Here is a 14,211-nt window from a genome sequence, read left to right on the forward strand (position 1 = left end):
TCCATTTAGCCTCAGGTAGTATAATTGGGGTTCCACGGAATTGAGTCCACACAAAAGGGAATTGTTTCTGGTTTAAGCATAAGACTACCCTGTCCCTTCCGGCAGTGAAGGGTGACTCAACAGACAGTGCCTGTTCATAATCACACACTCTCTCCCTCACACACTTTCACTCTTCCTCTCACACACAACCTGAAACTCACAACAATGTTCTACTACAAATGAAATAAGCCAGAGAAGACTGAGAGGTGATTTGGCGCCAGTAAAAGAAAACAAGCAGTTGTATTTTTTTCTTGCATTTTCCTGGATCCCAGGCCAGGGTTTTTGGGGTTATTCATGCGGTGGAAAGTGTTTCTAGCGCCATCTTTAGACCAAACCTTCTGACCAGGGCAGTGGGAATCAGCTGTGGTCTCCCTTCTAATAGACAAAGTATTCTGCAGCTGTAGCCTGTCTGCAATTGTGTTTCACTCAATATTTCACATTCTTCACTTCCTTTTGACATACTTCCCTTTTAATATATCTATGATGTACATTTTAGTTCATGCTTAATTACATTTGTGAATGTTAATGGTCTGTTTACAGTTCTATAGCCGTTGTTTGAGTATTTGTTATAAGCTGAATGCCAGCACCAATTCATACTCCTAAGAGTGAAAATGATGTAATCTGTTTGTTTAATAATAGGAACTGCGGCTGCAGAGTCCGAAGCATTGTCCGGCGGAAACCAGCATTTGAGGGATGCTGCGGAGAGGGGTGAAGCTGCAAGCAGTGATGGCCCCAGCACAGGTCAGGAAGAGTCCATTGCAACTGTTTTATTCTCTGATTTCTAAGTATGGTAACTAATCTAGCATGGCATGTTGACAGTAAAACCCTCTGGGGGCTTATCTGTGCCAGTAAGGTTGCATTCTCTCACATATATTTTCTGAGTGTGTTACTGAGGAAAGTGTGTGGGATGGTGACTTTTATTTGAAAATCAGAAACTAGATTCAACAGCATGGGGCTTGATCACAAAGATGGGACAGGGTTCTGGATCCTGTGCTAAAGCGTGCTTACACCGGGATTGAGTGTCGCGCCCTGCAGGGGTCACTTCACAGGGTGCTTACCAGATAGTGTAACTCTCGTGCCCCCACAGCGTCCCTTGGCCAATTTCACAGGAGGAAAAATTAATTACGGGGACAAGCAGTTAGTATTCAGTTCTTCAAGCACTGATTTCCACGTTATGCTCCATTTCCAAGAGAAAACCAAAATAGGAGGTATTTACCAGACCAATGTGTGTTCAAAAGTAAACTGCAGAGGTAAATGCTGAGTTGGACATGTCGTTTTTTTTTACTTCAAAGGGTGATGAGTATAGAAATAATACTTTAATAACCTGTTAGTATGACCCTATCTGAGTGGTGCAGTTCTCTCTCTCTCTCTCTCTCTCTCTCTCTCTCACCAATCTGACGCGTTTCGGCGGTCTGCCTTTTTCAAAGGTTAAAAAATTACATGTGCAAAGTCTCAGGTGTTTTAAGTTGCGATAAAGTCGCATGTCTGCATTCTGCCACACTACAGACACCATAATCCACTCCAAATTGCAGGAACTGCCAATTGACATGCTAAAAGAAAACAAAGCCCATGGCCTGAATGGCTTGGCGGGAAAATTCTACCAAACATTTTCCCAGTCACTCCAACCGACCATACTAAAACTGTTTAACCACTTCTCAAATGCTGGTGTAATTACAGGAACCACAGTAGAAGCCAACATTGTAGTAATCCCGAAGGGAGGGAAAGACCTAACATCACCCAAAAATTACAGGCCCATTTCTTTGATTAATTTGGACTGTAAAATCTACGCCAAGATCCTAGCCAAACGCCTTAACCTATTAATCAGTCATTCCCAAGTTGGCCTCCTTAAACATCACATGTCAAATGACGACACTCGTCTTCTGTGCCATGTCCTTCGGAAAGCTTCACCAGCTAACTCAGCCTCTGTCACGATCACAATATACGCCGAAAAAGCGTTTGACATAGCATCAAGGACTTTCCTCGAACATTCCCTTAACGCTTTTAACCTATGGGACGGATATATAAAAAATGACCATGGCTCTATATACTAAATCCAAGTGCCCGTATCTGCACCAATGGCTCCCTACACACCTGCTTAAGCTACACAAAGGCACCAAAGAGAGATGCCCGTTCTAACCACTACTAGCGTTGCAACCTTTTATTCTAAACATTAAAGGCAACCCTGGTATCTCTGGAATCAATTTCAATGGCAAAATAGTGAACATTTCAGCTCATGCAGACTATGTCTGATATATTTTCTGACATATACTGCAGGTATTTTGCACTCCGAATGCCCTTATTGGAGCGATGGTTCTGGTGATATTTGTATATTTGGTCCCTGGAGCTATTCCTCATTTAGCTTACTTATTATTTTTCTAGCTGATATCTACCTCGTTGCCCCGCCCCCTTCCACCACCTCCTTAGCCATAGTTACTTGTCCTCTTTTGATCTTTTAAAACTGGGTACACGTGTGATTTAGGTGTTCTCCCAGACGTTCAGTTGAATAATGGACAGATCATGAATGGACGAAGGAGCCTTTGTTCCCAGTGTCGACTCCTTTCTGTATTCTTTGCTCAATGAGACTCAGATCTGTGAATCCTCATTTGAAACTCGTAATACATTTTGCAAAAAAACCTCAGTAGAAGGGAACACCAAAAATGGCACATTACCTGTTCCCGCTTCTCTGTGCTCTCATTTAAAGAGGGGAAAACAGCTTTGTTTCTGACGAAGGGGCCTCATCTGACTTTGCTAGCCGAAGCACTGGCAGTTGCCAGTGAACCACCAACTATGTGGTATAATTCTTTTCCCTTCCTGGGACAGACCCTGCTGGGAAAAACATGAATGTAGGGGTATTGCTTTTTTTTTCTCCCAGAAGTGAATCCCAGATGTGGGGTTTTCTTTCCCAAAATCAGGAGTGCCGAACAGTAATCATGATATGACAGGCCAGTCGACATTGCCAAGTTTCTCCAGAAGTGATGCAGCTGTGTCGGTGGGAACACTTTAGCGAATACACCCCATTTATTCTACTGAGAAATCTAACTATGACAGATCAGGCAACTCTCCAGGATCTAAATGTGTTTCTTGATGTTTCAAGTACAGAAGACTCAAATATGAGGTAATGGTTTAAAACTAAAAAAGTAGATCTGGGTGAGTTGCTCCCGGTCCCCGTTACTAGCACCATCTCTTTCTCTCTCCAAACCGCTTATATTCTCTTCAATAACCTTCAGTGCCCCGGCCTCGATCTTGTTCTTATAACAAACTAGCAGCCCGTCCCGACCTTGTCCGGGAGCAATCAGGCTTCCCTGACCCCCGCCCGCCCCGACATTGTGCAGCAGCCTGGCCCGCCCCGACATTGTCAAGCAGCCCGGGCCCCCGCCCGCCCCGTCCCCCGCCTGCCCCAACCCCCGCCTGCCCCGACCCCTGCCCTGCCGGAGCCTTACCTCTGCCGCCGCTCCTCCACCGCGCTCCTCATTTCACCGCACATTGTGCAGCAGCCCGGCCCCCCGCCCGCCCCGACATTGTCAAGCAGCCCGGGCCCCTGCCCGCCCGCCCCGTCACCCGCCTGCCCAGACCCCCGCCTGCCCCGACCCCCGCCCTGCTGGAGCCTTACCTCAGCCGCCGCTCCTTCCCCGCGCTCCTCATTTCACCGCTCTGCCGCTCCTCGACGCTTACCGCTCCTCCCGCCTGTCCGCCGGTCCTCACCGCCATTCCGCCGTTCGTCACCGCTCCTCCCCCGCGCCATGTCCGCCGCTCCTCCTCGCGTTCCTGGACGCCGCTCCTCCCCGCGCTCCTGACATCAGCACGCAGGTCGCGGCCGGCGCTACTTCGAAGGGACTACTTTTTTTTAATGTTAATTTTTTAAATAACGTTTTTTTTTAAATTTATATAGCCTATAACCATCTACACACCCTGACGATTCCAACGGTGTATCGGGTGTGTGGATTGGCGCTGTGGTTCCCGAGTTTACCCGCCTCAAAGGTGCAAAGGTCTTCCTTTATAATAGTAGTATAGATAATTCCGTGGAGTTTCCCCCTAAGCCAGGCCTTGTAGGTGTCCCAGACTACATCAGGTGTTGTAGAGCCTGAGTTCAGTGAAAAAAACTCCGAGGACGGGGCCTGTACAGCGGCTATCACCTCTGGGTCCTGCAACTTGGCCCTATTAAGGGTCCATCTTGTTGATTGCCGCTGTATCTCCTTTATCTGATATAGGCAATGTAGAGGTGCATGGTCAGACAAGTGACTCGGGCAAACTAAAACTTCTCGTATATTGGCCATTGAGCCTCTATCAAAAAAAATATAATCAATCCTAGATGAATGACAGTTCTTCTTGCTATAGTAAGTAAAACCCTTCTCGTCTCCTTTTATTCCCCTCCACATATCGACTAAGTCCATATCGTGTAACATATTAACTAATGCCCGACGTACCTTTACCGCTCCTTTGCAATGGCTTAAGTTAGATCTATCCTTTAGGGGGTCAATCAGGACATTAAAATCTCCCCCTATCACATATGGTGGGGGGTCCAGCATCAACACTGATTGTAATTTGTGAATATAAGCTGGATCGTCCGTGTTTGGACCATAAAAAGAGGCGCAGATCATATTCTGGTTTTCAAATGTGGAGAAGTGTGGCTCAATGGTTAGAGCGGCAGACCCTGATGCAGAGGTCTAGCCTGGACCAGGGTTCAATTCCCCGCCTCGGCGGGTCTTGGGCTCAAAAATTCCACGGACCTGATAATTCACGCCTCGGTGCCTATTCCAATCATGGAGTCCCACTCTGCAACTCTGGGCAATAGCTTGCTTAATCTCCACAACGGCCCCCACAACGCTAAGGATGCCTGGCCTCCACCTTGGGGGTGCCCAGGAGTGGACACCTCACAGGGAAAGCCAGGATGGGTTCCACAGCGGTATCCGTACAAGCGCCTTGAGACCCTTGCGGGTGAGTAGTGCGCTATACAAGTATCAATTTACATTTACATTTTACAAATGCTAATGTAACGGTCAACCATCTCCCAGAGGAGTCAGACTGGACTTTTTTTATATTACAGGGCGTCCCTTGTTTAATTAGGATAGCGACCCCTCTGTTTTGGGCTGTTTGTTTTGAAACACCAAAACACTTTACCCACGCAGTCTTTGAGAAAACTGAGGTGCTTTCTTCGTAGCTCAGGTGTGTCTCCTGTAATAGGCAGATCTTGGGGAAGCTGGAAGAGGCGAGATCAGAATACAGAGGGAGATTAGAAGCTAAATGTAGGGTGCAGTGGGATACTAGTAGGATGCAGAACTACGAATATGGGGAGAAGGCTGGTGCCTTATTAGCATGGAAAGCCAGAACTGACCGAGCCAGGAATGACATAAAAGAACTTAAAATCAATGCTAGCGGTGATATTTCAAATAAGATCGAGGATATACAGACCTGTCTTCTCTCTATGTTCACAGAACTATACAGGGAAGACTTGGCTCCCTTGCCAAGTTCGATTCAGACATTTCTTAGCAACAAACAACTTCCCGTACTCTCAGAAGAAAGTAAAAACAACTTGGATGCCCCCTTTACGTTGGAGGAGATCGCGGCCCAGATAAATAAACCCAAGAATAAAAAAGCCGCTGGATCAGATGCACTCCGAGGGAAATATATAAACACCCTAAACCGGAGCTCTTAGAAGTGTTGGAAGACACCTTTAATTCCATCTTTAGTTTAACTGGGAAGGTCCCCAACACTTGGAAAAAGGCAATAATAGTTCTGTTATTAAAACCTGGCAAAGACCCAAAAAAGGCAGACTCTTACCGTCCAATCTCTCTGCTAAATGCTGATTATAAGATTTTTATGGGCATTTTAGCAGGGAGATTGGCCAAATTGACACCGAAGTTAATACATCCAGACCAGAAAGGGTTTGTCGCAGGTAGATATATCCAGGAACAAATACAGCTCCTTATAGGTAACATCGATCTGGCTATCCGGAGGACAGAACCCTTGGCCGTAGTCGCTGTCGACGCGGCCAAGGCCTTCGATAGAGTTTGCTGTGTATATCTATGGGAGGTTCTGAAGGCTATGGGTTTCGGTCCAATCTTTATACAGATCCTGCAGAACTGTTATCAGGGTGCCTCTGCTCGAATACTTCTAAATGGGTTTCTCACTGCGAGTTTTAATATTCAGCGGGGCACTAGGCAGGGGTGCCCGATATCACCTCTTTTGTTTAATTTGTATGTGGAACCATAAGCCCAGATGCTTAGATTGGAGGAATCAATCCACCCATTCAGATCAGAACAATATAGCTCAAAAATAGCTCTGTATGCTGACGACTAGATATTTTATACAAGCGACCCAGACACAGCTATCACGAGGGTGGAGGAGTGTATGTGCGAGTTCGGATCACTCTCTGGGTTTCTTGTTAATAGATCTAAGACGGAGGTGATGTGTTGGAACCTAGAGTGGCCAGGGACAGTAAGTGAAGAGATGAGATACTTTTTTTTTTTTTTGCAGAGTTTTATATAGCGCGAACTAGACCCGAACCGAATCAGGTATTAGAGCGCTTTACATAGCACCAGTTACGTTACATGAGGACACACTTTCATTTTAGGCACGGGAGATTAAGTGATTTGCCCAGAATCACAGGAGATTTTTGGCGTTGTTACCGAGACTCGAACCCAGATCCCCAGGTCCGAGGTCGAGCGCCTTAGTCGTTAGGCCAACCCCTCTCCCCACTTGGGGATCTATGTAGTGAAGGAAGTCGAAAAGATTCCCGAGCTGAACCTAAAGAGGATGGTAAAGGAAATTGATAGTTTGTTTAGCAGATGGAGAAATCTCCCACTGACCATCTATGGGAAAACTAACTTAGTAAAGATGGTTATCCTCCCCAAGTTGTCCTATCTCTTTTCTTCAATCCCATTAACATTTTCGAGTAAAAGTCTGACGAAAGTACAGAGTAAGATCAGCAGTTTTATTTGGGGTAATAAAGGGGTCCGCCTGGCGTGGAAAAAACTTAGGCGCAGATTGAAAAAAGGAGGGTTAGCACTCCCAGATGTAAGGCTATACGCAGCAGCTTTCCAGTTTAAAAGCATACGGATGCTGCTAGTGAAGCCAGGGGAGTCAGCTTGGGGGAGGCTGTTGGGTGAAATGGTGCAGGTGGAAGGGGGAGGAGATGGTGAGGCCTTTCTGTATAAATTTGGATCACCAAGGTTCTTCAAGAGGGTGCGACTGAAGATTATAAGGGCATCTCTGGAGATATGGTGCAGGCTCAGGCGCAGTTGGGGCATTTGTTACTACTCCGAAAACGCTCCTGTGTGGGATGCACCAGGAACCCCGGCTTGCCTGTAGGATAGCTTGGCATTACCGATAAAGAGGGCAGGTATCAGAAATTGGTCCGAATTATTGGACTCCGGGGGGATATATCCCTGGGAGTACCTGAGGGCAAAGATTGGTCCGGGGCTCTCAAGATTTAAGTACATACAGTTAACATCATGGTATGAGGCAGAAAAGCGGGAAATTAGCGGAAATAGAGAGATCGAAGACCTGTTGCAGGGGATACGCCCATTGAATAAGGAAATCTGTATGTGGTACAACAGTTTGTTGGAGGCCGAGGACCAGGAGACACCTGCCTCTGCTGCAGTGTGGACAGAAACCATATTTGGGCCCTCAGCAGACTCTTTGTATATATCTTCATTAAAGACCTTATACAGATCTGTCAAACCTGCCTGTTTAAAAAAAAAAAACACTTCTTCGTCATTAATAGACTCTACTATACCCCTGCAAAAATAGCAAAATTTGCCCCAGATCCTGCCCCCAAATGCCCTAGATGTGCCGCACCTCTTGCCAACGACCTACATATCTTCTATGAGTGCTTAACTCTGGCAAGATTTTGGACTGAGGTGGGTGACAATCTAAGGTACATCTTAAATACTAACAAAGAGATAAATATGCAACTGGTATTTTTTGGAGATGATGGTCGCCTCGGTCAGACTCTCTCGCAGAAAGACAAGGGTCTATTACTGTATTTGATTCTGCTGGCCAGAAGGGAAGTGTGTAAGAGGTGGAAAGACCCCATACCCCCGCAAAGGGAGGATTGGCTCAAAGCTGCATTTTCTATTCCGCGATTAGAGTACGATGGCGTAGAGGATAAGATCTCGAATATTTGGCACCCCCTTGTGAGCTGGGGTAAGAATCTAAGATTATGGTAACATCATTGGTCTTATGATTACACCAGGGTCCCTCACAAAATAAAAGGACTGGTCGGACGACCCAAGCGAGTGCGGTAAGCCATAGGGGCGACAGATATCGAAGGCAGCTTCATAAGACCCGCAGAGGCTTGTAAGGTGAGATGAGGACCAACAAACAAAATAAATAAATAAATAAATAAAACTAAAAAAGTAGTTCATTGTTAGTAATGGAAGAAACATTCTCCCTAGGAGACTAGCTCAGCATTGCATTTTCATCCTATGAATAGCTGTTGGTTTCAATTCAAAATGCCAGAACAATAATATTGATGAAGTAATTGTAACAGTAATATATCAACATTCTCTTTGACACAGAAGAGAGTTGGACTGTATGACCCAAGGGTCAAATCTATTGCTATAAGAATTTGTTAACTTGAAATCCCATCTCCTCTTCCTTAATGACACGGCCTGGCATTATGGAGGACGAGAGAATTGTATATACTCCACACTGCAGAATGCTTTTGCTTTTAGGTTCTTGTAAAGATTAAATTCTGAAGTGAGGATTCGGTAGAGAAGTGAAGGAGATCGGATATTCCAATTTCCTTTTGAAGGCAGGAAGGTTGCTGGAGTTGTTTGTGTCGGTTGCTCCGTAGCGTGAGACGGCTAGTGAGAAGCGAGACTCCTCTGGTGTTGCAGCTATGACGTCTATGCGTTTGTTTCCGCAGAGGGCTCTGGTTGCAGTGTATCTCTTGATTTTTGACTCTTTGTTATGTGGAGCATTCACTGGAAGGAAGTGAAGGGCTCTGTGGTTCTGCGTGATTTTTTGGGGGGTTTGTCAACCTGAAGAGGAGGCCTGCTGTATGCAGCATTTTGTGTTTTCTGGAGTCTGTTGTAGATGGAGTTGCTGAACTCAATGCAGGGCTAGAGCTCTAACTAAGAGCGTGTATTGTTCGGTGAGAGGCGTGAGGAGTACATGAAGGGTATTGTATTTTTTTATTTTAGATAAGTGGTGAAAAGAGTACCACTGGCTGAGTTTCCAACCTAAGTTTTGTTTTGGAAAGTTGGTGGGGGCAGCATGTCACTGTCTAGAAGTTGTGGGGTGGTCCCAAAGTCCAGTCACTATTCTTTTAGATTGTTCTGTCTCCTCCAAACCTCAGTTGCTTTGATGCCATGTAAGACCTGCTTTTCTTTGCCAGTGACTCGCAAGTATATTCACGTGTTTTCAGCATGTGAGTGCAGTAGGAGAAAGTGAGATCCTATGAGGTCCATGAGCAGTTTAACTTATATTTGCAACAAGGAGTATATTGAGGTATCTCGCGTGTCACTGCCCATAGAGGGCCGTAAACATGCCTCAACACCGCTTCATAAGACCATGCTTTGAGAAAGACTTTGAACCTTTTCAGTGACGGCTTGGTGATGTGGTCCACTGGTTGCAGTTGGTGCAGGACAATAGGTTTGCCCATTATATTGAGGCTGCGTATAACTTGAAGAGGATTAGCATACAATATCCATGTTCCACCGCCCCTAGCATTCTGTCCCAGACCTTCATGATGGCTGTTTCTGAGGTGTCTGTGGTGCCATCAGAAAGGCTAAGTTCTGTGGTGGTATTTCTTTAGTCCTTTTGGGAGGCTAGCCCGCGTGGTTGTGGAAGTGAGGAGCACTGTTGTCTTTGATGCTTTACACTTATTCATTGATAAAAAGTTTAGGGACTGGTACTGCTAAGAAGGGGGAGAGATGGTTCACTGAATATTGATGAATTTTTGGACCGCTTATGATAGGTCATCTGGTCTGTTGATTGAGTCTAGCATTTGACCAGAGTATTGTTAACTCCAGCTAAGACAGAGTATGGTAGGTGGACCCATCATGTTTCAGTACCAATCAGAAGGCTTGGAATTGTGATGTTTGCAGGGCAGATTGTAGGATGCTGCATTGTTTCTTGTGTTGCTTTTGGGAGTCTGAGAAGCAGGGATTGGTTATTTTCCTGATTAGGCCTGAAGGAGACAAACATGCCCACTGCGTTGGCAATAGCTGTGTGCAGGGATGCCAGGAGGAAGGTGTGTGGGTTTGACCTGAAGTAAGGCTTGCAGCCAGTTCGCCCATGAATGTGGGGTAAACTAATCAAATGACAGGTGGAATCATTAATTCATAGCACAACCCACTTGCTGGATGTAACATTAGTTATTTTCCAAAACTATACAATGTTTGTTCTTTCCCCCACAGCATTGTACTGCCTCCCAAATGGAGCACACATCTTGTAAAATTGACTCATAGTTTTAGACCCGTGTGTTCCAGTCATTCTAGCGTGGACCTCAACCGGCCCGCTCATGTTTGTTCAATTCTGCTTTAAAAGCCTTCTCAACACTGCATACATTATTGTTGTAAGGTACCAATATGCTATCTGCTGAGGTATAGAAATGGTAGTTAACATATATTAACAGTTGGTTTGAGCCTCTTGATGCCTGATCCATTGGACGTGGTCGCTCCACCTTTTAATATGGTTCCTCATCTCCGTCTGTGCCACTTTCAAACTCTTCTTTCTATAAAGACTTACCGTGTGTCCACTGTGTGTCCTGTCTGTTCCCTATCAGAAAATTATGAAGACAAATATATTCATTCTGTTTATCACCTGTCTTGTGTAGGTAATTTACATTTTAGGAAAGCTCTTTCAATTACAATCATTCGAATCTGAGGCTACTGGTCTGCTTTTAAAACAGGATATCACGTTGTCACTCCTGGCAGCTTGCTGAAGAAGGAAGAGGAGCTGAGGCCCACTCCAGTGGATCATCGTGACTCTGAAGGTGGAGAGTGTAGCCCTGGCCAACACTTGGGTAAGGTACTTGCTTGAATTGAGTGTGTGAGTAAAAGCATTTGTGGAGAGCTAAACATGAGCGGAGTCACAGGGCCAGATGTACCAATATTAGAAAAGGCGATGACCTAATTGCTTTTTCCTGCGAATCGCAATTAGGAAATCGGTATTCCTAATGTGTGCTTGTGAGTCCTAGTAGGGTTTAAATCAACCTACCTCATGAATTTTGATGAGGTAGGACTCAGTCTGCGACCCATTCGAAATCAACACCATCACGGGGATGGTGGCCTGCTTAAGTCAGCAGACCACCAAATCTGTGATTGCTATTAAATAAAACAGCCTTCTTTTCTTTTGCAACCCATTTCCTTACAGGAAAATGGGATGTGTTTAAAAAGAAATGTTTATTTTCTTAAATTTGTTTGTTTAAAAAGACGCAGTGGTTCCGTAGACCACAGCCTTCTCTTAAACAAACTTTTTTTTAAACATTTACAAATGAAAAAGGGTCCCAAGAGAACACCTTGCCATTTGCGAATGAATTACAACTACACTCTGGTAGTGGGTAAATTATTAATCTTTTGTTACCGGAATTTGGTTGCAAAACATTAGCGCATACCATTCCAATCCGGTATTTGGACGGGGCACCCATTCCAAATACTGAAACAATATTTGGTTGCAAACCGAAATTGAAATTCGTTAACATGAAAAAATGTCATGTTTTGTGGGAGGGTTTCCATTACCTGGAGATATGTAACAACTGAACAAGCACTCCGCTGGATTCCGAACTTGGCCTCTTAAATCGACAGATTGCACACACAGCGTAAGTACTGGCCTGACCTTCCTACTGGGAAGAGCAGCAATATTCAAGAGGTGTCATTATCCAGAAATCTTTTTCTAGCTACAAAACTATCTACATGATGTCTCTAAAGATTGCTCCTCCCTCTCTGGACCAAAATCATCAACAGCTCCCTGCAACAAGGCCTCATTCCAGACTCCCTCAAGGTGGGGCAAGTCACGCCTATACTCAAGAAACCTACAGCTGATCCGTCTGACCTAAACAATTACCGGCCCATCACCAATATCCCCACCCTGGCCAAACTGCTGGAGAAATGTGTCCAACTCCAACTAACAAAACACATTGACCAATTTGACCTCCTCAACCCTCATCAATCAGGCTTCCGAGCGAAACATAGCACGGAAACAGCTATGACTCACATAATTGATGACGCCCTCCAAATTCTTGATCGCAATGAGTCCTGCCTCCTCATCCTTCTTGACCTCTCGTCAGCTTTTGACACGGTCAAACATGAGAACTTGCTGGAGCTGCTAAGCACTAGAATGGGTCTTTCGGGAACTGTACTCAAATGGTTCTCGTCCTTCCTTCACAACCGGTCTCAGAAGTTCAAGATCGACAATGTGCTATCTACACCTGTGCCTGCAGATCTAGGTGTTCCACAAGGATCCTCCCTCTCCCCCACACTGTTCAACCTCGTCATGGAACCGCTCGCAACCTTGCTCCAAGCCTCCAATGTCCAATTCCATATGTACGCCGATGACACACAACTTTACCTAAAGCTACAATCCCCGGAAGATATCAAACATCTGAATTCCACGCTTATTAACACTCAATCTTGGCTGGCCGATAATCACCTCAAACTAAATGCTCTGAAAACTGAGTTCCTACTCATCTCACCCCCGGCGAAAATTTCCACCACCCAAACCTGGCTCAATAACCTAACAGCACTCAATATCCAACCTACCATCGTGGATTCGGCGAAATCCCTAGGCATCACACTCGACGCCAAGCTCAACATGCAGCAGCACGTTAGCAAAGCCACAAAAGCAGCTAATTTCCAAATCAACACACTGAGGAAAATTAAACCCTTCCTCCCTGCCGAAGACTTCCAAACTGCTGTAAAAGCTTTAGTCATCCCTCGAATAGACTACGGAATTGTGGCCCTCAGCGGACTCCAGCTATCCACAACAGCACCCTTAAGAGCCTCCCTGAACGCTGCCGCGAGACTCATTACTGGCTCAAGAAAACATTCGCATATATCCCCAGACTTAAAATCTCTAAAATGGCTGCCTTTTGAAGCCAGAATAAAGCTAAAAATTGCAGTTATGACACACGCGGCCGTGCACCACAATGCCCCCAACTACCTCGCTCAAAAGCTGTCTATATCAGGAGGTTCGAGATCCAATAGAAGTACACAAAATCTACTCCTGAAACCTCGTAGATTCTGGAAAGAGAAAACATACAAGCGCTCCTTCTCAGGAATGGCACCCAGGATCTGGAATGCGCTCCCTCCTGAAACCAGGCTGATCTCCTCCATTGCACTCTTCAAGAAAGAGGTGAAAACCATCCTTCTGGCCAAGATCTCCTGAACCTATAGGTGCTGAATCAGAGACTCTGCATTGCTTTGTAGCACTGTTCACCTTGTCCTTTGGCACTATACTTCTACTTGATGGGGACACTACTACGCTACTCCCTTACTACCGACCAATATATGATACACGTTGGTCTACTGATTCACTCTCCCGATGCCCCCACTCAGTGTTCTCTCTACACTAAGACATTGGTATAAGCCATCCACACACCCAAGGTGTACCTGAACACCTCTGTAGTGGGATCAATGACTGGTGCCGTCTTATATTACTTGTTTACCTGACTGTATATTGATATGTTTTATGTATGTTATTATTATCCTACCATGTTAGTGACTTTTATACTGCTCCCATTATCTCTGTTTCATTCCTACTGCCCCTGCCCTGTCTTTGTGAAGCGCTCTGATATCTGTAAGGATCTTGTTCGCGCTATATAAATTTGAATAAATAAATAAATAAATAAATAAATGTAGGCTTTTGCGATTCCTTAATTGTGATTATTAAGGAATCGCAATTAAGTAATTGCAAAAGCCTATGCATGTAGGAATCGCTATACAATTAGCTATTCCCAGACATTCCTTATTTGCGACAGGTGAGACCGGTGATGTAATGACAGGCTGAGGCCTGGACGACAACGCCACTCCACTGTCCTCCTGAGGCGGAAAGCCGGGAGATCGCTTGTCTGTCTGACAGCGTTTTTAAATTGCATTTGTTAACTGTGCTTTGAATTTTGTTTTGCGCCGCTAAGATTTGTAATTTTAAACTTGTGCCCATACCTGCAGCAGAGGTCTGATCCAAAAACTGCGGCCTTCTTAGGCGTACTACTAGCCCCAGCGCTCT

At 45.3% G+C, this 14,211-nt stretch overlaps 1 protein-coding gene across 3 annotated transcripts in view; it reads left to right on the forward strand.

The window, feature by feature from the left end:
- The window catches only part of LOC144822046 (uncharacterized), a 97,592-nt gene that overhangs the window by 22,173 nt on the left and 61,208 nt on the right, over window positions 1–14,211 (forward strand). For all 3 annotated transcript variants that reach the window (XR_013608541.1, XR_013608542.1, XM_078679114.1), the window contains exons 4-5: window positions 679–780; window positions 10,898–11,011. Coding sequence is in view for 1 of the 3 variants with exons in the window: in XM_078679114.1 (XP_078535240.1) it covers window positions 679–780; window positions 10,898–11,011 (216 nt within the window). In the remaining 2 variants the exon portion in view is untranslated. The remainder of the gene's footprint in view (window positions 1–678; window positions 781–10,897; window positions 11,012–14,211) is intronic.

Source organism: Lissotriton helveticus, chromosome 3_1, assembly GCF_964261635.1.
Source record: "Lissotriton helveticus chromosome 3_1, aLisHel1.1, whole genome shotgun sequence".
In the NCBI taxonomy this organism is placed as follows: Eukaryota; Metazoa; Chordata; class Amphibia; order Caudata; family Salamandridae; genus Lissotriton; species Lissotriton helveticus.